At 34.1% G+C, this 26,309-nt stretch overlaps 4 protein-coding genes across 4 annotated transcripts; 2 read left to right on the plus strand and 2 right to left on the minus strand.

Annotated features, from left to right (window-relative positions):
* Positions 1-576: 576 nt before the first annotated feature.
* Positions 577-2,089, plus strand: LOC143556323 (copper transport protein ATX1-like). Its single transcript, XM_077045670.1, has 3 exons — positions 577-700; positions 1,603-1,678; positions 1,760-2,089. Exons 1-3 carry the CDS (start codon positions 692-694, stop codon positions 1,903-1,905), a joined length of 231 nt encoding a protein of 76 aa, XP_076901785.1. The 5' UTR covers positions 577-691; the 3' UTR covers positions 1,906-2,089.
* Positions 2,090-4,169: 2,080 nt separating this feature from the next.
* Positions 4,170-10,035, minus strand: LOC143556640 (uncharacterized). Its single transcript, XM_077045917.1, has 3 exons — positions 7,882-10,035; positions 5,756-6,066; positions 4,170-4,635 (listed from the first exon to the last, which is right to left on the minus strand). Exons 1-3 carry the CDS (start codon positions 9,936-9,938, stop codon positions 4,286-4,288), a joined length of 2,718 nt encoding a protein of 905 aa, XP_076902032.1. The 5' UTR covers positions 9,939-10,035; the 3' UTR covers positions 4,170-4,285.
* Positions 10,036-19,842: 9,807 nt separating this feature from the next.
* LOC143556433 (uncharacterized) lies at positions 19,843-21,439 on the plus strand. Its single transcript, XM_077045754.1, has 4 exons — positions 19,843-20,007; positions 20,523-20,633; positions 21,180-21,260; positions 21,362-21,439. The coding sequence occupies exons 1-4, from the start codon at positions 19,843-19,845 to the stop codon at positions 21,437-21,439; spliced, it is 435 nt and encodes a 144-aa protein (XP_076901869.1).
* Positions 21,440-22,236: 797 nt separating this feature from the next.
* Positions 22,237-23,591, minus strand: LOC143556333 (ras-related protein RABA6a-like). The gene is made up of 2 exons (XM_077045676.1): positions 23,315-23,591; positions 22,237-22,804 (listed from the first exon to the last, which is right to left on the minus strand). The coding sequence occupies exons 1-2, from the start codon at positions 23,536-23,538 to the stop codon at positions 22,363-22,365; spliced, it is 666 nt and encodes a 221-aa protein (XP_076901791.1). The 5' UTR covers positions 23,539-23,591; the 3' UTR covers positions 22,237-22,362.
* Positions 23,592-26,309: the final 2,718 nt, after the last annotated feature.

Raw genomic sequence — 26,309 nt, forward strand, 5'->3', positions numbered from 1 at the left:
ACTGTTGCAGCCGGCCATACCTCCTTGGAAACCTACCTTCGGCTATAAATACCACAAATTGTATGACCATCTCATCTTATCATATCATATCACATTATCATCATATTATACCTGATATCTGCTACCCAGTTATCTAGCAATCTCTTAATATACACTTATATTCAGAGCAATCTAGTCTGATTCTCACGCCGGAGGGTGGTCACAAGGAGGAACCCCCCCTTCTCAGTGACGAGCTTACGGTGTTTGTTTTGCAGGTCTCCTGAAGAACAGCCTTCTCAGTTAGACCTCATCCGTGGGAAACATTACTTAACCCCCAGATTATCTATAATCTGTCCAGGTTATCTATAATCTGTCCAGGGTTCACTTAGTGTTTCTTAAGTTGTTAAACTATTTAATTATTATTAATAATAATAAAATTGAAAGTTAGCTTAAAATTGACAGATGAAACCATTTAGACTCTTTTAACTTTGGAAATAAGTCAACGAAATAACGTGATAGGTGACGACCAACGCATTCTCCTTTCATATCTTTCTTTAATATTATTATTATTATTATTAATCTTTTGGTACCTTTATAATAAATATATATAAACACCATCATGTCCACCCCACTCAAATCAATCAATCAATCCATTCATCATCTTTATTATTATTAAAAATCAAAACCCAGTTTCTTTCAAATTCAATCAATTATGTCGCAGGTACATACATCTCTTCATCTCTCCTCAATTGAAATTAAATTAATTAGGGTTACATACATATGAATCTTACTGTTATCATGTTATTTAACTTTACCAAATTCCAGTTGTTTCGATCGGTTGAATCTGATCCTGATTGTTTCTTTCCTGTTTCGATCATGGGTTTTGTATATTCGTCTATGTTGACTTTTTCTGGTCAAAATAATCATATTATTGGGCAAGTACTTGATTCCTAGTTTACCTTATCCAAATGGGTCTTGAGAGTTAGTTACTTTTAGGTTAGTTGGGGTTTTCTTACAGAGAAATTTAATCTTTTGTAGGGCTGTAAAGAAACCAAACGTTCGGCTGAAAGTTCGTTCATTTACTAAAGAAACAAACATGAATTTGATTAGTTAAATGAACGAACATGAACAAGGGTCTTGTTTGTTCAGTTATGTTCGTTTGCGTTCGTTTATGTTAGTTTGTTTGTTCATTGAAAAACGTTTTTTTTTTCATGTGGTTAAATTTTATTTCAACTTGATCTATCTTTTTGATAGTTGTGTCTAATGTTTGGGATTATCAATGTTGTTTTAATTTTCAAACTATCATGTGTTTGTTGATTTCGTTTAGAAAGTTAACAAACGGACAAGAACAAATCTATTCACTTACTGAACGAACACGAACATGAAATGTCGTTCGGTTAGTGTTCGTGAACCATTCGTGAACAAGGCTTCGTTCGGTTCAGTTTGGTTCGTCTACAGCCTTAATCTTTTATAAGTTTCAAATTCGACATCTCTTAAATAATTATTCAAATTTTATATCAAGTAACCACATCTTTACTATTTTCATTGTTGATGTATTATCTTAACTGTAATATTTATGACTATTCGCTTAATAACTTACATTTTATATTGACGGATATGCAGACCGTTGTTCTTAAGGTTGGTATGTCATGTGGCGGCTGTGTTGGAGCCGTGAAGAGGGTTCTTGGCAAAATGGAAGGTTTGTTTTTTATCTTTTTATTCGCTTTTGAACAACAATTAAACTTTCCAACATAAAATAGTTTATACATTGTTTATTCAGGTGTTGAAACTTTTGATGTTGATCTGGAGCAACAAAAGGTGACTGTGAAGGGTAACGTGCAACCCGATGCAGTTCTGCAGACGGTTTCCAAGACCGGAAAGAAAACCGAGTTCTGGCCAGCTGAAGGAGCATCAGCTACTGCTTAATGTATGTGTGTATTAATGGTTTTTGGAACATGGTACCATGTTCTATAGATTGTGTTTTTTCGTGATTTCTGTAAAGCTAAAACTTTCTTATGAATGTGACATTTGGTATTTTGGATTTGAATAAATGCTAGAACATCACATAATAGCTGTGTTTGATTTGTTTTATTCTGGACACCCTTGATCATTCATTATCCATGTCTAGAATTGTAAACAGTAAACAAGCCAAACTGCTTGTGAGCTTTTGGGATTGGCTTGCTAAAGGCTAGAGCTGAACCAGGCGTAACGAGCCTGAGCCTGAGCCTTTGTTGGATTTCATTTAAGAAACGAGCACAACTTCAAGTCTCACTTATCGAGCTTGAATAGGCCCACAAGCCTAAACGAGCTTGCTATTATATTTTGGTGAATTATTTATAGAAGTTATAGGGAAAACTTGTTTAGGTTTAGATTTGCGAGCTTAGTCAAGCTCGATGGGCCGTGGTCAAATTTTAGATTGTCTATTAAATGAGCTTTAATGTAAGATTGAGCTCGTTTAAACTCGGTTCGATTCAGGGTTTTAACGAGCCGATCTTGAGTAGTTAATGAACAAACTCGTTTTCACCTTTGTGGTAGTTCACGTAACTTTTATGTCATTTATTAAGTTTTGTGATATTTGGGTGTAAGCACTAGCTATAGATTGATAGTGTAAACCAAAGTCCCAGAAAACCTACCCGTAACCGATGACTAACCTAAACCAATGACTTTCGTAAATCCGAAGAACCCAAATTGTGGTTTTGATTTGGTTTGAACCCAAAACCGACTAGAATTGATTTATGAACACCCTAGTAAAAACTGAGCTCGTGGGCCCACTTAATGATTCAAGATTTTAAATTTGGGCCTTCACATAAATCACATCATAAACTAAGTTCACACCTTATTCGTTATATGAAATGAGCTTGTGGATATTATTTGTTAAGATGGTTAAATAATATTCATGAGGCTTCATACACATGGCAATAATATGCAACCTCAAGAACTCAGTCCCCACACCTTATTTGCAATAAGAAACAAGTTCACGGCTCTTGTAAACAGCATATGGTTCAAAAAAAAAATCTTGTTTGTTGGTGACTTTATTTAGTGATATTGATATCATTACAATGTTAGTATAGTTTGTTTTACTTAGAACCGGGAAATGAAATTAGAATATTAGATATTGATACGAGTTACGATTTGTGAAGTACACACTTGTTCATAAATATTCTTATGCACCAACGAACCCGGGGGGTTTAAGAGGGCAGCGGCTCCTTGGTAGAGCATACTTTAATTGTTAACCGAAATTAACGATAACCGAGATTAACCAACGGTTGTGGTTATGGTAAAATGTGTCCCATAAACCGAAAGTTAGCCTAACCAAACCAAACCGACAAGTTTGTAACTATAGCTAACATAATTTACGAATGTAATCATTTCTTTAACCTTGTGTAACAAGTTTGCATAGTTTACTCTTTTATTTGGGCATGAATTCTTTGTCATGCCCCTCCTAGTTTTGTTTGTATTATTTGTAATATAGAATTAATCAGCTATGGTCATTTATGTTGAGAAGTAAAAAAGCTCTATTAGGTAATATACAACATGATACGAGTTATAACAAATTCAAAACTATATTTAGAAGACACATATGGTATATTCTAAATGTTTAAATATTTCAAATAGTTAATTTAAGAGAAATCATCATTTTTTTAATAAAAATACTGCTTGATTAACCCATTTATGTTTAACCCATTAATGTTAGATTAACCCACTAAGGATTAAGGAAGAGTTCAAATGTTTGATTAACCCCCATACTCGATCCCTCATAATCAAACGATAACCAAAAGAGACCATTAACCAGCTAACTATAACTGATAATTGGTTTTGGTGATGGTTAAGCCTATCCCTTAATTAATGCTATCGGTTATGGTTATGGCTATGGTTAAGGGTGCTAACCGAACCAAACCATCATCTGCTCACCCCTACCAAGAGGGTTGTGCTCCTTTGTGGGAGTTTGGGAGCAAGGCCCCATGCAGATCCATTGACAATTGATGTAAGCCATTACTAATCTGTTTCAAAACGGTCCTTTAATAGAAAATGCACATCATTAATAAACTGACCACTATTAATACACTGAATCAGTCATAACCAGATAACCTAGTAGATTTACAAACTAGTTATTAAACAAACACGATTATTAAAGTATGTTTATCACAAAAAGCTTCTACTTTAAACCAGTAATGCTATAAAAGCCTATAATTCCTCCAAAAGATACATAAGTTTCAACCAAACAAAAGGTGCATTACATTCGTAGGTTTTGCAAGTAATAACAAATCCAAAATAACCGGAAAAAAAGTGAATTAAAATTCATGATCTACTCACCAGGTTTCACAGGAGCATCAGCTATGTCTTGTATTTCCTTCTTGCTCTTGATTGTACACTTGCGTTTGGTATCGATATCAACTTTATCCAAATCTTCAGCAATACCCATGTACCCAAATAACACCCGTTCCGCGTCTTTATCTGCAGTTTCTTCATGGTTGCTCTTCCCTTTGCTAGAACTAATTTGGTCAAAATGTTTTCTTCCATGTCTCTTCTTTACAAAGTGATCATGAATCTTTTCTGCATCTTGTAATCCAGAAAACGTGCCCAAAAATTTAACCAACATTATGCTGCAGTTTGCAGGCTTCCCAAGCTTAACTTTCCCACCACTTAAACCTAAACCTAATATCAATAACCCAAGTTTAAGAGTATTGTGTTCATTAATTGTGAAAAAAAAAGTGGCTGTTAAATGATTATCAAATAATCAGAGTGCCTGACAAATTATGGTTGTTCATAGAAAGTTGCATTCAAAATGACCAAAACAGCTATTCATATGTCCAAATTTAAAATGACAATGAACTTTAATCAGCTACAAAATACTTATTCAAAAATTATTTGTCAACAAATTTTACGAAGGACGTTATATGTTCGCCAAGATTACAAACAGTTCTTGATTCAAAACCAGAATCACAAATGACTCATTTTTATTTGTTAAACTCAATTCACATAGCTTTATAGAAACTTGATCCGTATCAAACTAAAACGCACGTGGTACATAAACCTTATCAATCCTTAACCTATTATGACTCAAAACTATTTAAAATTTTAAACATATAATTAAACCCACACCTATAAAGTTTAATGAATAAACAAATGCTCAAATTTAATCTATAATAACCTTTTAACCTTTTCTCTAACTTTGAGCGTTTCATTTGTAAAACATTAGAACTATCCTTCAAACTCCCCTTTAATCCTAATGTTTTACAAATCTCACAGAACAAAATTAGAGATAACGTTAAAAAGTAGCTAGAAACTGAGTTGAATATTTGTTTATTTATTAGGCTTATCGATTTAACTTTAATTAATTTGTTCAAAAAGTTTTTGAGTCAAAAAGGTTTAGGATCAGCCAAGTATACATACTCACTTATGTTTTAGTTTGATGCTAATCGAGTGTTTAAGAAGTCTTGTGAGTTATTGAATTTTAAAAATAAAAAAAAAGTCGTTGAGTGTTTTATCACAAATACCAGTTTTTGTGATTCTACTCATCAATCAAGCATATGTGTGTATGCCAGTGTGATAAGGGCCATCATTATAGTATATAACTTCAATAGCCAAAACCTACTTTTTAAAATGGGGTAAAAAAAGATATAGATAAGTAATCTCAATATAATCTTGAATAACCAAATAAACATAATCAGCCTAGTGAAGCAGATATAAACCTAAATAGCTAAAACTGATTATTACGACCTCAAGTCACAATAATCAGTTAGCATGTTACATATGTTGAAGAAAAATAATATACCTCGGAGATATTGTCCAAGTGCTTCTACAGATGTGGGTCCCTCGCCTTTCGAACTGTTGCTTACAATAGAGGTGTTATGAACTATGACAAGTGGAGGCCAGATTATAAGATCTTGTTTTTGAGCTAAAGATTCAGTGGTAGAAATGGGTTCTGGAAACCATCTAGGACTACCCGCAGGGATAACACTGTTCCAACCTAACATAACACATACTGCTTTGAGGAGTCCTAAATGTTGAGCCCTCAACCCGCTCTTGTGTGACATAAACGCATGCATTGCTAACCGTTGCGTGTCTAAAAACTCTTTTGAGAGGCTGAAATAATGTATGGTTATTAGGAGGTTAGAGTAAGTATACAAAAGGATGTAGCTAAATGTTAATGGTCGGTAATGTATCACATAATAGAACTAACTTTCTGAAACGACAAACCATTGCATATGCAATGGACCCTAATTAGATCCCTCTTTATGCATGACAAGGTGATTAAGATCTCACAAATTCAAAGTAAAAAAAATAAATGAAGTTTTCTGCTACAAGATGAATACTTTCTCTCCATTCATCAATGCATTACTGCAATAGCTAGAGTATTTGAAGAGGTCATATCCCAAAGCAAACTGTTTTATTGATCTTCACAGTAGGTATCCTATAAGGTTATCCGAGAGAACTAGAAAACTGAAAATGGTTTTAAAAGGCTTGAGGCGCTTAGGGTCCTGGAAGCCTAGGTAAAGGCATAGACTCAAATACGCGAGGCGTTTGTCATTCAAATTCAAAATATATATATATACTTGTAAACTAATCTCAGGTAACATTTTTACTTTGTTTACTAAATAGTAATACCCAAAAATAAGATAATAAAATTATTATAAACTAGCTCTAGACATAACTATATACGACTGGCAAGCTATATGTAAAACAATTCAAACTATAATATATAAATAAGAACCTAACAAAATAGTCTGTTTAAACACCATAAATCAAAAACTAAAAACTGTTAAATTTCTACACGGAAACAACTGCATTGACACACTTTTGGGATCGTGTTATTTGAAATTCAAAATTTTGAAATTGGGTTCGTAAAACAAATTCGAATTGGGTTAGAATTTGGTTGATTCGAATAATGAGAAAAACAACAAACAAAAAGCAAAGAACAATTAATATATATATATATATATAAACAACAATATCTGTATTTTTTATTTTTTAAGTAATATATATATATATATAGCTCGAACTCAAAGATTGGGTCAAAACATATTCGAATTTGATTGAAAAAACAAATTCGATTAGTTTTAATTTCGTTTTTTAGTCCGGTTTGAATAATGAGCACCCCTGCTCAAAACACATCTTCTCCCTCTCTCTTCTCCTTTTTAATCTTTTATCCTAGTTTCTTTTTCTTCCTGAAAAAGAAGAATTGCTCCAAAAGTCCAACTATCATCCTCTCAACCCTAACAAGGTTCCTGAACAGAAAATCTGGCAACCTAAAGCGGCATACAATCCAAAAGTGACACATCAGGCAAATAGTGGCAACCTAAGCCATTTTGTGTCCTCTGAAGCAATTTCTAAGTAGCAAACCAAGATCAAAAAGCTGACAAATCCATCAAGTGAAAGATAATACTGCAATGCAACTATATTTTTTTCCCTTGAATCTTTGTATAGCAAACATCTCTTGTGATTGTTCACTTAAATACTCCAACCCAACTGGAGAAGGCAGCCAATTTGAACCAGGCATCACCCCTCTAGAGTAAATCCAAATGTGCAAGGCTGTTGACTTCTTGGCTCAATATAAAATATGCACAATTTTTGTGTAAATAACCCATGTCTAAGCATACTCTTTGGTATCAACTTAACATGTTACCGGCTCAAAATTATCCTCTTAATAGATACCTGCAAAGACCTAGTAGTTGTCCAATAGTTGACTTAGCTTCATTAACCAGAAACAAGTTGGTTAACAGAAGCACCACTTTGTTTCAAACAAAACCTCCTTTTACAAAGAAGGAAAACGAAGAAACGAGTGCATTAATAAGTTATATCCTAAGCTGAAAACGATAGGGGTCCCTGAATCTTCGATCAAATAGTTTCAAATGATCAAGGTGCAGAAATTATCAAGAAATTGTAAAGAGAAACACAGACCTTCCACCACAAACGATGCAGAACAAGCTACCTGCCCGTCCTTGCTCCATGTATCTTCTTCTCACAACTGAATTTTCATACAACTTTTTGGTAAAAGATAAGAAATAATCATTTACCAGCTGCTTGAACTCCTTAGTATCTTCTTTTGGTTCATACCGATCAATTTCACTTGAGTACATATCACCAGCATCCTTCTCATTTTCACTTCTTCTTGGCGCATTCTTCCATCTGGGAAGAAAAGTTCTTCTATTTGGATGGTATGAACTATATCCACCTCGACCACCAGATCTTGAATAACCTTTTGCACGCTCATCATCATACTTATATGATCTCCTATGATCATGACCATGATCATGACCATGATCATGAACAAATTCATCAGGATCATAAACAAATTCATCATCATCGTAAACCTTACGTGTCCTTTCAGAAATCCTTGACCGCTCAGCATCTTGATCCATCCATTCTTCATCTCTAAAGTCTCGATCGTGTCTTCTATAAACAGTGTCAAACTCACTCATCATGTTTCTAGAAGGAATCCTATCGTCTTCATCTTCCATTGTGTATTTCCTCTTCAGATATCTACTGGATGAGTCATATGACGGAAGATCACGGCCCTCCATCTTATGTTCTCTTTCATATAAAAACCCTTGGAAGCTTCTCATTCTTTCTTCACGAGATCCTGGACTTAAGCCTCTTTCATAATCATAATCCACTCTAGAACGTTCCGTTTCACGATCTTGTGCCATACCCATGTATGGCATTTCATCTTCTCTTGTAACTTTCCTCCCAAGACGAGAATGAATACTTACAGGATCAAAATACTGTGGAAGCTCTCGTTTTTCAGCAGGCGATCTGCTTAAACCAATGTTATTTGTAGCTGCTAAAGGAATGCGGTCCAATGAACGTCTACTGCCCATACTCCTATGACCCATATCAGAAGGCTCTGCTCTATGTGTAACACGATCCAACAAACTTGGCGTAAGCGTATCTCTACCATTGTAATCCACTCTCTTGTGTAAATCCATCTTTTCATAGATTTCATCAGATGGATACAAATAGTCTTCTTTTTCTCGTGTTCTTGGTTGAAGACGGAAAGAATCAAGACGCCCTGTTCTGGAAGGACTAAATCTTTCCTCGCGGTGTGGCGCCATGTCATCATTGACGTCAAGATCAGCGTCTCTGTGAAGGTCCAAATGCTGCTTCCTTTGCTCGTATCTGGAGTGAGATAACGGAGGGTTGTCTCTAGAGAAAGGTATGCCACCTCGATAATCTAACGGGTCAACCCTCGACTTTCTCGGAGATGTTCTTGCATAATCCTTAAAATGTGACGCACCCATCGGTTCCTCCTCAGACCTAATTCCCGTCAAATTGGAATACTTTTGCATATCCCTTGGATGAACCATACTTTTGCCATCATCCACAAAATGTTTCATAGACGCGAACTTATCAAATGAATACAAATCTCGAACATCCGGATAATGAACTCTTTCTTTCCCAATCTGACCTAACCCAACGTTCAACGATGCTGAAGCAGTTTCAGGTTTAGCTCCAGATCCGGGTCCGGGTCCCATATCTCCAGCCGACTTATACAGACCCATACCTGCCGGTTTCTGACTCGGTAACTCCCGAACACCACCACTATCAAACCTCCTAACTTCAAACTTATCATCTCTCGAACCAAACTCACGCCTCGCAGGAGAAGAATATTCCACATCATCATGTTTCCTATCCACATACTCAAAAAACCCGTACCTAGCACGCCGCTCTGGACTCGTCAAATCCCAATCACTAACCCAATCCTCCTTATACAACGCCCGTCCTCGTTTCCCCTCCGTATAAAGAGGCGACCTCGCCCTAACATTTCTCCCACCATCATCAAAACCTCTCCTTTCTAATGAAACACTCCTACGACCACCCGCCACCGCTCGCTCGGGGTACGCAAAGCCCTCAACTTTACGAGGACTCCAACTCCTCTTCGACCGAGGCGACACCACCGAGTAGCCGTCTCGACGACGCCGATCGTAATCGAAATCCTCGTGTCTTCGAGACTGCATGTTTTAACCTCAAAAGCCCCAAATTTGGTAAAACCCTAAGTACTTAATCTCCACTAATTGACTAATAACTAATTGATAATAAACCCTAAAGATATGAAAAGACAGTGATTGAGATATTGATCTATCAAATTCAAACCTTTATATGCATGATTGTATGATGGTTAAATTGTGAATAAGCTATTTCATCCATTAGCTGGTGTGTTTGTGAAGAACTAACTAACTACACCCAGATCGTGTGGGGGTTTGTTAATGGAAGAAGGATAGGTGGGCTTGAGATGTGGGCTCAAAGGGCCCAGATGTTTTCTTATCATCCGGGTCCGTTTGTGTTGGCGTGTTGATCGGTTTGACACGTGGAGTTTAATGGGATTGGAATGTGAAAACTAGTAGTGAAAGTAGAGATCTTAGATTCATGTCTCATATACGATAAAAATTAAAAGAAATTTTTTGTTTTAAAGAAAGGAAGTATTTTACCAAGTTTCATTAACCAACTTTGGTGAATGAAATCTTAAACTTTAATCGATAGCCCAAATGTAAAGGCACAAAAACGGATCAAACCCGGCTTTGACAAGTACCACTCAAGCTGATCAGAATTACGATAATCGGACGAAACCAACTTGTGATTTGAGACGAAGATGAGGGGCCGCATCTATGTAGATGGTTTGGAGTCGGTTTTTTATTTTGTTTTGTTTTTTGTTTTATGTTTTTTGTGTGGATTGAGGATAACAGTATACGAATCTAGGTCGATGATGATGAAACCCGAAATTTTTTTCTCTTTTCAAAATCGAAAAAATCGATGAACTCTAAATCTTTTTATTTTTTTTTTGGAAAAATAGGCGAATCCTTAAAGGTGAAATCCAAAATTTATTTTTTATCTCAATTAACGATGAAATCCACAATGGTATTAGAAGTAAGCTATTGTCCATAATTTAATTACTTCGTATTAAATAAACACAATCATCATGGATGCACACCACATCTTAAACACATACAAAAACTAAAAACAAGTAGCAACCTAACATACTATTTCATATCCTACATACGTATACACTACAAGAAATTTGCCTTTTAGCGGCGCCAAAAATCGCCGCTAAAAACCACTAATGTCGCCGCTAATGGGTCAAAGTCGCCGCTAAAAAGTTGTCGCCGCTAAAGGGCTTGCCGGAATCCGGGAACCGGCGGCAGGCTATTAGCGACAACTATGTCGCCGCTATTGCTTTTAAAGTCGCCGCTAATACTAAATGTCCACCATTTTTTTTTGTGCTTTCAGCATTTCCAGGTTTTCGTTGCTAAAACAAATACATGCAGATTTTTTACAAATACATACCACAAACATTGGATATATATAAATATAAAGATGTACACAAAAGTCAACAAGGTCTAATGTTTTGTAGAAGTCAAACACAAAAACTAACCAAAAAAACTAACTAGTCTGTATCACTATTAGTCTCCCTCATGATGCTTTATTAGATGCCTTTCTCAAATCCATAGTGTACCAGCAAAGCTCTTGACCACACAACTCCAACCTACATGTCGGAAACCACATATTAATATTTTCAATGAGGTTTAAATATAAAGATTAAAATTCAAAACTTACCATGTCAATTGTGAAAACCTTATGTGGTTTCTTTTGGATTATTCTCTCTTTCCCATTGCTCAAACTCCCCAAATATGGAAGTAGGTCAACACCTTTACCATGTTTTTACAAAGTCATTTTCCAGTAAGATAAAAAAAACCACAACTTATATTGAATTAAAGTGTAACCTTGAGAGTTGGAAGCAATTGACCATCACTATTATCAAGGCTTGTTAGAAAAAAATGTCTGAAATGGCTATTATAGTACCTGGTATTTATAAATAAATAAAGATATATTATAAACTAAAACTTTGCATTAACCAAAAACATACAACAAAAGAATGAAGGTGTCCACTTGTGGTGATATGCACAAAATTGGTCTGCAACTCTTCTGCCTGATTATAAAAAGTAAAAAAACACTAATTTTAGCAACTGCATAACATAAACCTTCTCTCAATTCCAAAGTTAAATAAAAAAGTTCCATTTGGGACAAATGAGAATATAACCTGTAAGTTTCCAAAAGTTGAATCTCAGCAAATCGAGACTTGAAGTAGAGACTTTGATTAAGCATCAGAATATGCACATGTAATACCCTGCACAGGTAGTTCATAAGCCTTAATAGTATGTATGTAGCATATTTGCACATCATGATAATATAAATGTTTCACTTTATGTAACATAGTTGCAAAAGTACTTCACCCTGGTATTAAAAGTTTTTATTTTAAAACTGAAACATGTTTAACAAATACATATGCCTGAGGTGTACAAGAAGAGTATGTTATATAAATCCATACACATGTGGAAATAAAAAACAATTATATGTCATACCTCTAACTAAAAGGGCGGATTTTACTTTGTTTAATCGGCCAAAAGCATCTGACCTAAACTCGACTACAATCAAGAGACTTCAATTTGTACAATGTAAGCCCCAAACCATTAACCGCAAATCTTATATTACACAAATAAGAAGCAGCTTTATGAATTGCCACAAATGAATATATAATTAAATAAAGCAATTACAACAAATACACTGCAAGAATAAATAAAAAAAACCCGAAAATACGAATCGTAATTGAGCTATTAAACTGTTCAAAAGCAAACAAGAAAAGAACAAACGAACAACTCAGAAATTTGATAGGTCCTGAGTATGTTCAACTTAAGGCTAAATTATATTACATATATCCTAGCATATTGTTAATTGACATGAAATACGCAAAAAAATCAACCCGTTTTACATATATCACAAATCTGTACACATGAAAAAAAGTAAAGAAATTAAAAAGATCAACTGGCATACCACTTTTCAAGCGATGTCAAACCAACAAGTCAGCAGCAACAATGTCAACTCGGTCAGCAGCGGGTGTCGCCGGAAAGATTCATATGCACACATACACACAAACACAATAGACATGTGTTAGACCTAAAATCCCAAATATTAACATGTATTATACCCAAAATACCCAAATCTAACATTATTACACCTAAAATCCCCAAATATTAACACGTATTGTACCATAAATTCCCAAATTAACATTATTATACCTAAAATCCCAAATATTTGCATGTATTACGAATCAGTGGTTACCGGAATTAAGAGCGGTGGTGGCCGGAGGATGTTCTGCAGGCAGCTAGGTCGTCGACATTGAGCGGTGTCCGACAAGGGTTGCGCTTGTAATAAGCAGGAGCAAATCGATGGCGAGAGAGAGACAATAGAAATCGATGGTTATGGGAAAGATTTGGGAGAGAAGCTCCAGTGGTGAAATTGTGTGGAGGTAAAGAGAATGAATTTGGAAGAGAGAGATAATTTTTTCACGCTATAATTGTGTCACCACTACTGGAGAGATTTCTTGTAGTGATACACACAATTACATTACATACATATACCATCATATGCACACATACATATACACACATACACAAATCATGCACATTAATATATATACACATATACCATACATGCATACATACACATTTATATGCCATACATATATACACATATGCATATATACACATTAAAGCACATACAAAAATATCAACTAAAAATTTAACTTCAAACCAAAATAATCTAAAAAGCACCAATCACACGTGCATAAATCATACACACTCATAAAATTAAATATACCTTTAACGGTCGTGTGAGGCTAGTGACGATGTGACGACAGTGGTTGTGGTATGATAGCAATGTTGGTGACGCCCGCGATGGTAGTGTGATAGTGTGAAGTGTGGGTGAAATAACGTACTTTTAGTGTTTAAAATCGCATGTCTTGATTGTTTATGTTTATGGAACGCGATTACTTTGATTGGTTTAATGACTATAGGTGCTGGAGCTTAAAGAAGCTAATTTGAAGCATTTAAGATGGCGAGGAATCAAAGTTATGCATGAAAGGAAGCAAACGGGAGGTCAGAACGTTGAACGGGCATCAAGAAAATGCAAAACAGAGAATCTGGTGTCACCTTCACCGTAGCTTACTATGGAGGCTGGGTAAACACCACAGTAAGTTGCACCGTAACACAACAATAGAGTCTTGTAAGGGTCAAATCCACCGTGAGCTAAGGTTGACTGGCCGTAGTTTAGGGCGGGCTCGTCGCACCAAGTCTGTATTTTGTTGTTTTGTTTAATATTTAAGCATGGTTTAACCCTAAGGTCGAGCTATCTTCATATCTCAACCGTTTTGGACAATTTTGGGAGCTCTTAATCATCTAATCAACACTCGTGAATCACTAAAGCATCCATGAATTCATCCTTCCAACCAAGAATCAAGAGAACCGAGATGTGGAGACAATGATAAACTATTTGTGACCACTTCAGGTGTAGGGTTTGTCTGACCTAATGGAATTTGTAGCTTCTAGCTATAATTGGATTGAGTTTTGATTTAATTATTTGGTTAATCTAACTTTACGTTATTTAAACTGATTAAACAGTTGTTTTTCTGGGATTTCCGTTTCTTATCAATCAATTGGTTTGTGTTCATCTACATTTTGGATTTAAGTTATTATAGTCAATGAACCATTTACTTTTGATCATTAATTTACATGGAGTCCTATACTAATAAACTGGTAATTAGGCAGACACGTCTAGTATCTGATTAAGTTATTCAAATAATTATAACCAAACTAATGTGTCTAGTAATTATTTATCAAAATCATCAACTCTGTGTGGTTATCCATGAGATATGATTTACAATTATAGAGTTCATTGCATTACCTGAACTTGAAGTATAGTCACGTTTTTCTCATATTGATTTTATAACTAAAGTAATTGTGTTTTCATAATAAAATTTTTAAAACTGCTTGACATTGTTTGTTCGCTTTAGAATAAAAAATTAGTAAAACATGACTGTGACTTGCAATTTTCACTGATTCTCTGTGGAGACGACATTATTTACCATACTAGTTATAGGTATTTACGTTTAATAAATACCTGTTTTTTTTTTATTATAGCACGACTTCTACATCGAAAATGTGACGATAACAGTGATGTGACAACAACGATGATGGTGGTCTGACGACATTGGTGATGGTGGTGTGACAACGATGGTGATGGTGGTATGGTAGCAGACTGGCAGAGAAGTGATGGACTAGTGTTTCTAAGGGGGGTGGGGGTGGTTCGTGATGGGGCTCCCATCACGAGTGATGGCAAGTGGAACATCGCCGCCACCCCTTTCATCACAAGTGATGGATGGGTTAGCGTGATGGTGATCACGTGTTCAAATCCCCACGTGACGGTGATGGTGGTATGGTAGCAGACTGGCAGAGAAGCGATGGACTAGTGTTTATAAGGGGGGGGGGGTGGGGGTGGTTCGTGATGGGGCTCCCATCACGAGTGATGGCAAATGGAACATCGCCGCCACCCCTTTCATCACGAGTGATGGGTGGGTTAGCGTGATGGTGATCACGTGTTCAAATCCCAACACAAAAACCCATCACTCCTTTCACTCACACAAAAACCTATATATATGTATGTATGTATGTATGTATACCAAAATCCATCATACTACCACCACCCCCACTAAATTCCATCACTAGTGATGGAATGTGGTGGGATGAGATGACAAACCCTTATTAGGTGTTGCAAGTGCTGGAAAACAACCCCCCCCCCCCCCCCACCCAAAGAATGGTGGCGGATAAACACTAGAGGTGGGAAACGAATTGAAGGTGGGAAAGGGGAGAGTATGGGCAAAGAATTCTATATATACGTAACTGGTCAGGCATAACCAATACCAATCACAAATAGAGAATGTTCGAAAAACTCCTGTTATATGGCCTCATACCATTTAAATGAAGTTTATCAAAATAACATAATTGGTCTCTTTTCTTATGGCTTGGGTTATTTTCCTCTTAGATATGCCTTATGTATATAGAGAAAACACCATTCATGTATTCTTCCTAAGATTGCCATCAATTTTCTTAACATTCTAATGGGAACGATAATAAAACATCATCCCATCATCACCTTCGTCCAAAGTCTCGAATCCTACAAGTTCCATTAACTGATGTCTAGATTTTTGTTTACGAGTGAAGAGAGATGATTATGGTTCTGTATTATTGTTAAAATAAAATCAACATATATGTTTGACAAATGATACTGTTAAAAGCCGAGAATTATTTGTGTGTTATTTATTTCCTTCATTTGTTAATCTGATGAGTGACATCAAGTAATATTCTTCTTTGATTCTATCCTATTATATGCCATTTGATATTGAATTTCTAATTTCTTTGAAAATTTGAGTTTGAATCTCATTTGCGTATGTCGTATTACCAAACAATTTAATAATATAAACACTATATCTTAAATTTTAAATATATATAAACGGGATCTTTAAACATTTTCTTGTTACTCCCTACATTATCTCAAGTCACTAGATTGTTTTATAGCATCTCATTTATTTATGAAACTCTTCCATCATCAAATCCTAAATATATTATTAACTTTCTTATAATAAAAACTTTAAAATCCAACTAAATATATTAAATATATAAATATTTGAAACAAATAACGTAAAACAACACCGTAATACGGTGAATAAAAGCTATTATTTCATATTTGTGTAATGTTAAAGCTCCTTTATGTTTAAGGATTGAAATAATTTTATTAAAAATATCAACTCTAATTCAGACACATTTAAAATTGAGTAACCCGAATGTCACATTATAACTTATTTAATGTATACAAATCAAATAAGTTGATGGGTTAGTGGGTAATAATCGAGTCATAAACGGGTTGGCGAGATGTATTTAGGGGTGTTTGGGATTCCTTATTTTACTTCCTTATAATTTTTCATTAAGTTAATAAGTTACAAAAGTGTAACTTATGAAACTTTTTCTCTCACAATATAAGCAATTCCAAACACCTTATTTCTTCTCAAAAATTTTATAAGTTATAAATTGATGAAAATAAGCAATTCCAAACATCCCCTATAATAAACAAGATAAACAAAGTCGTAAACATGTTTGCCTTCTAAATATGCTATTTTTTATTTCAATCTTGATGGGCCATTCTGATTGATTAAATTGGTTAACATGTTAAAACATGATTCGTTTGATTAAATAAATAAATATATCAACTCAGATATGACATATTTATCTAATGGCTATACATGACAGGCTAAATTCTGATTACTTTGTCCATTAGGAATTTTCACCTTATACAAATAATCAAGTGCCCAGGCTATGGTTGCATTTTTGTAAATTACAAAATTAATATCAATATATAGTTAAAATCACATTAATTAACATTAACAGTCATTTAAAGCAAGGGAAAAGTATTCATGTATATATTATGGCAAAAAGTGCTAGTAATTTTATGTATAAATCATCATTTGTAAAAACTATTTATAATGTCATAAACATTATAAATGGATCACACAGAAAGAATGTTATCCACGTTCTTTATTTTGGCCACCAAATAGGCTTATATTTTAACCTAACTTGAAAGTGTGTCCTTGTGGCCCTTTGACTTCATGCTCAAACTTCTTTCTTTATAACCTCTTAGGCTCTCCTATATAAAACTTATATTACAATTAAGTTGAGAGAAAATGGTTCTTGGTGTTTCAAATGTGACACTTTTGTTTTCTGGTTGTATATTATTTTTGTTGTTTCGTATAAAACAAGATTTAGTGAGAATCTTGGGGAGATTTGTAAACGACGTGTTTCATTCTGATCATCGACTTTACGTGAAAACTATACTTGATCTTCCTATCATTCAGTTTGAAGAGTTGCAAGAACGAAGAGGGCAAAGATCATTTGATGAGTTTTGTTTCATTTGTTTGAAGGAGTATGAGAAAGATGATGTACTGAGTCAACTTAGTAGGTGTGGCCATGTTTATCACACATAGTGTATTGGGAATTTGATGAATGACTACGAGTCAACATGATGTCCTTTCTGTAAATCATCCATCTTTAAAACGAACACAAACACTTAAATTTTGCCTTTCTAACATAAAAAATGTAATTGTTTTCTTTTGATATGTGCACGGTTACAAAAAACTGTATTTGTTTCTTCAAAAATTATTACACTGTCAGCCATCAAATTACTTCTAATGCCTAAGGAGTACTTGATCTGTCGACAATCTGTCCTTGCTAATCTTCTATTCATCATTACCCGAAAACACTTTTGAAAATACGTCAGCACAATGTTTGAATGACTTCATTAAATTCAAAATAATATTATAAACATTTGACCACAGACACACAATCCAACAACGCAACAGCTCATTAGGAATACGCGATCCTAAGATAGCTATCAACCGTTCTAACATGCTTCCTAGATTCTTTTATGTGTGCCTACAACTAGATTTCTCTAGAGCATTGTAATATTGGATCCAAATTTACGCATTTTAGGGCTTGAGTGTTGTTTATAATCTATGTCATGTATCAAAATGATTTAATGTTTATTTAACCCTTTATAAACTTTTAGACTTAAAACGTACCGACCGTTTTGAAAGTTTAAGTAACATATTCACCTTGTAATTATATATCCTGTTGAACATACAAACCTTCCTTGTAACTGTACGTTATTTGACCTATGGTTACGTCATAGGTTCGTATCAAATATCTAGATGAGCGAAGGATCTAACTTTAGACCCACAAAGGTCCGGTTTACCGTCTCAAATCTTTGCTTAAACCGTTTACTTCATTTAATGAATTCAGAACTTAATTAATCAAATACTCATTTTTTAATTTCTTATACATACATACACAAACCATGCATATATACAATAAAGCAACAATATACTCATATACAACTTATACACATTGACGAAGGATAATAGTGATATGTGATGTCCCGTATTTTCGTTCAAGCTTCGCCACTGTTTATACAGTTTGTCTACCAACAAGGTTTCCATTTTTATAAACATTAAATCTACAAAAAAATAGAACTTTTTAATACGTATGATTTAAATTCACATAAACGAAAAAGTAAACCATAGGACAATGATAAAATCCCTTTTTAATTAACACAAATAAAAATTGGTTAACCAATCTTAATAGCTTCACATGCTTCACTTCCCTACTTGACTACTGTTTCTCCACCATATATTTTGTCATGGTCCAGCTTCAAATTGATCATTAGTAGACTAAGGTATTCAATAGTGTTAATCATGGCAATAAAGCACAATTTTCAATGCACAAGATACAAGTAAAACATGACCATTTTAAACCCTGGAATATGATGATGATGAACATAGGGTCGTCTTTAAAATTTCAGATGCCCCGGGCGAGTAAATGGGCCTTCATATGCAATTTTTTTGTTATAGATCGAGTGACGATAATTGCGTTAACAATAAATAAAAGAAGTTAATGGACTAGTGAGTAATTGGGCTATGTTTGTTTATGTTTGGTATTTTGGGTTTTCAATTGAACAATTGGCTAATGGGCTAGTTGTAATTTCGTTAGGTTTTTAATAAAAGTTGTTAAAATAAGGTTCGGAGGTTCATCTATAAATTGTTTAAATGTAACTGTTTTATTAATATATATATATAATTTTTTTTTAAATTCAAGGCATGTCGGAGTGGGCCCTATCGCTCATCCTCGCCCACCTAAAAGCCGACCCTAGTGAAACAAATGTATATGTACATACTAGTGTGTACTACCATTATTATTATTATTATTATTATTATTATTATTATTATTATTATTATTATCATCTATTTGTGAAACAAATTGATTAAACTACATGCTAAAAGGAAGATGATCATACACATGCATGTGCATGACAGAAAAATATATAATTTTCAGAACAAAAGCAAAAGAGGCTAAAGCAGCCTATGAAGGTTACAAAAGGGAGGGTTTCTGAGACATAAAGATAAGCAAAATGAAGAGCATAGCAACAATGGGAACCTCGGATGAAAATGTTGAAGACGAAAAGCTGGCTGTCGAATTATTTCAAGCAAGAGAAGAAGAGATTGCGAAGAAGAAGATGCAAGTTAGGGAAAAACTCGAGTTTCAGCTTGATCAAGCAGAAGAAAAATCCAGACGACTGGCTCGGGTTTGGGAAGTAAGTCATGAAAAAACTAATGTAGTCAATTTGAGTCATTTACAAAGATCATCATCATCATCATCGTACTCAGTATATCCCACCAATAGCAATGCTATGGTAGGGTCTGAGGAGGGTAAGATGTAGACAGTCTTACCTATATCCCATAGGGATAGAGAGGCTGCTTCCGGTGAGACCCCCGGCTCGATAGTAGTTTTGCATCAAGCCTTGGACATAAGGCACATAACACTCAATCATCAGGGACACCAGCTGATTGGTGCATGTGCCTTTGTCTTTCGGCTATCAACGCCACCACATGATGCCTGATTAACCTTCCGCCACTTTTAACGTTAGTTTCACGAGATTAGTAAAATAACGTCAAAATTAGTGCACTTTTACTTTTGCCCATCCGAGGGTTTATCATTAGGATATCATCACATATTCACACACTCACATGCATGATCAGGATTATCTAGCTAATTATAATGTTTCTTTCTTTCTTTCTTTCTTTCTTTCTTTCTTTGTATGATCATTAGGAACTAGAGGTTTTGAAAGATCCTATGAGGAAAGAATTAGCCACGGTGCGAAAAAAGATAGATAAGGCTAACCAAGAGCTCAGATCTTTGGGAAAGAGTTGCCACAAGAAGGTACGACCTTGTATAACTATTTGAACTAGTTAAAAGGTTAAAACTCACTTAATTAATCAAATGTATTCAAAACCAAACAAGACATAGAACCGGAAAGTGTCGTGAAATGCCTAATTAACCAGAAGGTTTCACCCATGGTCTAGGGGTTTCGTCACGTAAACCCTTTAAGGTCATCATGCTTGAAATCATAATATACATGGTTGAGTGTGTGCACTTCACACCTTGTAATTTAAGCCAATGTTTATTCCAATTTCAAGCTAGTTGAAAGAATATCAAATTGTACTAAAATAATATTGAAACCAATATTAAAAAGAGTACTATTCGTTTTGCTAAATTAGATTATTTCTATAAATAATACATGTTGTACGTAATCATGATAGAAACACTACTTATTTATAAAAACTTTTAAGAAATATCAAAGACATAGTTGTAGATGAGCTCATAAGAGGTACGGTACATGCTTTGGCTTATTACACTTATACACAAAGTTTATTCAAAAGATCGAAGAGAGCGCTAGTTAGTTACAGTTTTATCGTCTGAAAACAGGAGAAAGAATATCGAGAAGTAATGGAGGCTTTCCGCAATAAGAACGAAAAAAAGAATAAACTAACAATCACTCTAGTTGAGGTAAAAACAAGCTATGAAGTTTCTTGATTTAGTTAAACGAGCCGAATTTGAATAACTTTTCGTTGTAATTTTTAAATAATGATTCACTGGAAATGTTCTAGTTGGTGAAGGAAAGTGAGAAAGCAAGGTTGAGAAAACTCCAGGAGCTCATGGGCAAGATCACTGATCCTTCAGGCTGATAATATATGTCATATATATGTGTGTGACAAATGATATTGTCAAAAGCTGAGAGTTACTTGTGCATTATTTTTTTACCTTGTTCAGTTGTGTGTTAATTTTTTGAGTGACATTAAGTAATATTCTTAATTTTGATGATCTTATTATGCATCTTCATTGATTTGTCCAAAACTAATCAAAACTTTCCAGCTTAGCTTTGAAAACATTTTTATTTATACTTCTACTAATATGAAAACTTTTCTTTGCTATTTATAAACTTGCAATGTTCTATCTGACATGAAACAACATTTATCTAATAATTTTGTTTTTGAAAGATAAGTTTCTTTGTTACCCATGAGACTTGAACCAAGAACCTTTGGGTGTATCTCCGTCACAGGGTCACCAACCCATGATGATTTCTCATGTGGTTAATCACTTGGTTAATACACGTTTAAAGTGATTTAAAAAGTTTATGTGATTTAAAATAATTTATAAAAGTTAAGGTACAGGTACAAGTCATTTTCGAAATTTAACTATTTAATCTTTATTTACAAATGGCAAATGTCAACTAGGCATTTGCTGAGCAGCACAAGAATAATCCTGGGCATTAGGTTAACACTTGGCCAATTTTTAATGGCTAAACCGCTAAACTATTATGAAAAAAGTCAAAGTCTTGTTGTTTTTCCGAACCGCAAACTTTTATAAAAAAATACCGACACCCAAATACCGCAATTTTTTATGATCAATTTGTTGTCACTACAAATCGGTCTCTGTTTTATTTTGAGACCATTTCCAAACGTATCATATTTAGATGTGGTTTCATATTTGTGTTTGTCTGAAAAACAAGGTTACTTGAATATGTCATCCATACCCAAACAAAACTATTAATTCCAAAGTCCAAATTACAATGTTTGACCTCAAAAGTCAAACATCTATAACCCTCTATTCAACTTGCACAACAATTAGTTTGTTTAGTAGCACTCACTTCATCCACAACATATATTATTTCTTTCCTCTCATGATCAAGAACTTGCTTTGTTGCCTCATTTTCCTTGGCTTCAAGACTCTTTTGACTTGCAATTTCAAATATTTTGGTGATCATTTGTAGAAATGCATCTTCCACATTCAGATTCTCCTTTGCAGATGTTTCCATGAAACACAAATCCTCTAGTTGCGCAAGACTTTGACCATCTTCAATATCTACTTCCCTCGAGTCAACCAAATCCGACTTATTTCCCACAAGAACAATAACAATGTCACGGTTGCTATACTCCCGAAGCTCATGTAACCATTTCCTTAAATTCTCAAAAGTTCCTCTTCGAGTTATGTCATAGACCAACACTGCGCCTAATGCGCCACGATAATATGAGCTTGTAATCGCTCTGAATCTAGATCAAGATGTGAAGATGACATGATCATACGGGTAATTATTTTCACCGAAAAATAATTGTGTACAATTATAATATAACTATAAAAAAATAACTACAGATAGTGACATATTAGATGTTATAGCTTACAAATTAAAATTCAACTTCCAAGAAAATTACCCAAACTATAATATATATAGTGTATACGTAACTTCTAAATTATTTTAATTTAAAAAATTTATAGAATATATTATTATTTTAAAATTAAATATATTCTTTTAACTCTAAAGAGTGTGTTGTTTATCGGTCTACCTGAGTTACCTGACCCGGTCAGGTGCGAACCAAGAGCTGACACGTTTCAAGGTGAACTCTAGGCATCTTGCAACCTCTACTTTGGTTGTTATAATCATATAATTATGACTTATACAGTAACCATTAAAAGTTATATATTGTGTTCAAATTAAAGTTTCTATATTTATGCTTGAATTAATTAAAGATCAAAAAGACAAGAAAAGAACGAATTATACTCACCTTTCTTGTCCAGCAGTGTCCCAAATCTGGGCTTTGACCATCTTATCTCCGATCTTGATGTTCCGATAAGCGAATTCCACCCCGATTGTTGGTTTAGAATCGATATGAAACTCATCTTTTGCAAATCTTGAAAGAAGATTTGATTTTCCAACAGCTGAGTCTCCTATCAGAACTGTCTTAAACAAGTATTCACACTCATCATCAAACATAGCAGTACTACCCATGGATCGATATTCGATAGTGTGATTTCGATCTTCCTCTAACTTGGGAACACAAGATTAAGAAAGAAACTGAAACTTTTGGAGGATAATATTATGAAGAAGTTAAAGTGGTGTTTAGTGGTGCAATATTATTGTTACCAAACGTTTGATAAAGACATGATGATTGTTGTTGTCGATCGTTCCTTGGTTATGTCAATGCATGCTGTGTTAATCAATCACATTATAAGGTGTTAGGCTCGGTGGACCTTACTTTTCAAAGAAATTGTATTATTTTAAACAAATTAATATCAAGAATTTAGGATGACTTTACTTATTTTCTTAATTTCTTACGACTTTTTATGGAAGTTACTATATTCGTTATTTTGGCTTAATCAGATAATATATCCAATAACCGATAACTAATTGATTATCATTTGTCAATATTCTATTCACATATTTGGTTTTACACATATCATACAATATGTTTACTTAAGGTGGTGGGAGTGACCATCCCACCACTAACCATCTCTAACGCTCACTCTTTTCATGTCAGTGCTACGCCATTATGTTCCTAACCATCTTCCAACTTCGGAGATAGTTATCTATCATCCCAATCCATCTTTTAACCAATAATTTTTTAACCAATAATTTAGAGAGAGAGAGACCCATGACGGGGTGATTTTTTCCACGGCCGAGACACGCGGTCTGGGGTCAGTGTTTCCAGTATGGCCGATGTCATATATTGTAAAAGTTATAGTAAGAATAATGATTATTTCAACAATACAAATTATTTTTTTAGCTAGATGCATGTAATTAATCCGTAAGATTATACCAAATAAAGAACTTTTAACAAGATGGGGTTATATTAGCTTTACTTACAATAAAATTTCAGAAACTATGAATTACCTAAAACTAATAACTTTTACCGAAGGCTAACAAAGCAATATTAGTAATTATTAAAAGGGTTCATCATCAAAACTAATTTGCTCCCAATTAACTTTTTGCACTTTTCCCTTTTATAAGCACGACATTTGACTTTTCATCAACTTAATTAGATTCTAAGTTATATACATGTATCAAAAGTAATAGACGAAAGCTCTTAACTACAGAAGGTTAAGGGTATATTTGGCAAAACTAGCTGGTAGCTGTAGCTGGAAGTTGCTAGCTGGTAGCTGGTGGCTAGAAGTTGTAGCTGTAGCTTTTTAGAAATATTTAGGTGTTTGGTAGAGTAGCTGGAGCTTTTAATAAAACTAGTTGGGTGCTCGCGCAGTGCATCGTTCTAATCCGAAACCTATTCTGACTTGACCCCTTTCGATTCAAAATCATACCAACATGAACCGGACTAAATTAGCCATTTTTGCATCGACTCGTTCCGACCCTAATTTGGTCTTACACATGACCAGGGTTTTCCTGACTCGCCTTGTTGCCGATCCTAACCAATAATCACATAATATGTTAATTTTTTAAAGTTAAAGTATAACAATATGATACTCGAATTAAAGAGAATAAAATTATGCTCGTGTTTATGATTCATTTTTTAAAAATAAATATTAACGTGTGAAAAAGTTATGATCTTTTAAAAAGTCATGGGGGTATTTGGTTTTGAATATGGGTTAAATATGTAATTGTTATATGAATTAACAAAATATGATGAAAGTTCAAGTACCAAAATTGTAAAATTTGAAATACTAAAAGCTTGTAGCTTTTTTTAAACGCTACTAGTTGAAGCTTTTAGGTTCAAAATTTTTCTCATAATTAGGGGGTGTTTGGCCTAGCTTTTATTTTTAAGCTTATGCTTATATATAAAATTAGCTTATAGCTTTTTTTCTATTATTTGAAAGCTCTTTTTAAGTGTTTGGATTAGCTTATATTCTACAAGTTAATTATGTGTCTTAATAAGTTGTTAAATCCAATATTCTTTAATTTGTTAGAGTAATAATTACTATTCCACCACCATTTGAGGACAAATGAATAATTTACACCCTTAAACAAATAAGCTTATATCAAATAAGCTAAAAAAACCATCTTCAAATAAGCTTATTCAAATGAGCATATATAAGCTAATAAGCATAAGCTTAAAAAGCTAAGCCAAACACCAAGTTAAGCTTATTTTGTAAAAAAAAAGCTAAAAAGGCTATAAGCTTGGTTAAAAAAGCTAGGCCAAACACCCCCTAAAACCTTCAAGCTACTCTAACTAAACAAGACTTTTCAATAAATTTGAGCTTTTTCTTAAAAGCTTAAGCTTGAAGCTCTTAGAAGCTCCTAAAAACTCCTTGTCAAACATACCCTTAGGGTAGAAAAATAATTGAAAATGAACTTTTTTTTGTTAACTATACACACACACACTAGGTTTAATCCCCCAAATTACAGGGGGTCGTTTTCATTTTCCGTTTCTAATTTTATTATTTATTTTTATTTATTGTAAGCAAGTTAATAACATATTTAGAGTTTAATGATGAAAGGGTCTCACAAATTAATGAGATGTTATAACCCGTTTAAAAGCTTATAACCCGCTTATTTTTTTTACTATTAAATTGTTTTTTAATTATAAATAATATATATCTTTTTTAAAGAAATCAGATATTAATTTTTAGTATATCTCTATTTTATAAGATTTTCATATCAAATATTTGGTGAAATCAATTTTTAATTTAATGAGATGTTATAACTCGCTTAAGTAATATCTGGGTTTGGTAAGACCCATACCCGTGAATTCGGGTTAAATGTATGAGAAGTCTCTATTTACAAACAATGCAATCTGGTGGCTTGAGAGGATGTATGGATTTACCAGAGAG

The sequence above is a fragment of the Bidens hawaiensis genome, unplaced genomic scaffold (genome assembly GCF_021521415.1).
Source record: "Bidens hawaiensis isolate Kalapana, Puna unplaced genomic scaffold, B.hawaiensis_p1.1 tig00001035_1, whole genome shotgun sequence".
Classification (NCBI taxonomy): Eukaryota; Viridiplantae; Streptophyta; class Magnoliopsida; order Asterales; family Asteraceae; genus Bidens; species Bidens hawaiensis.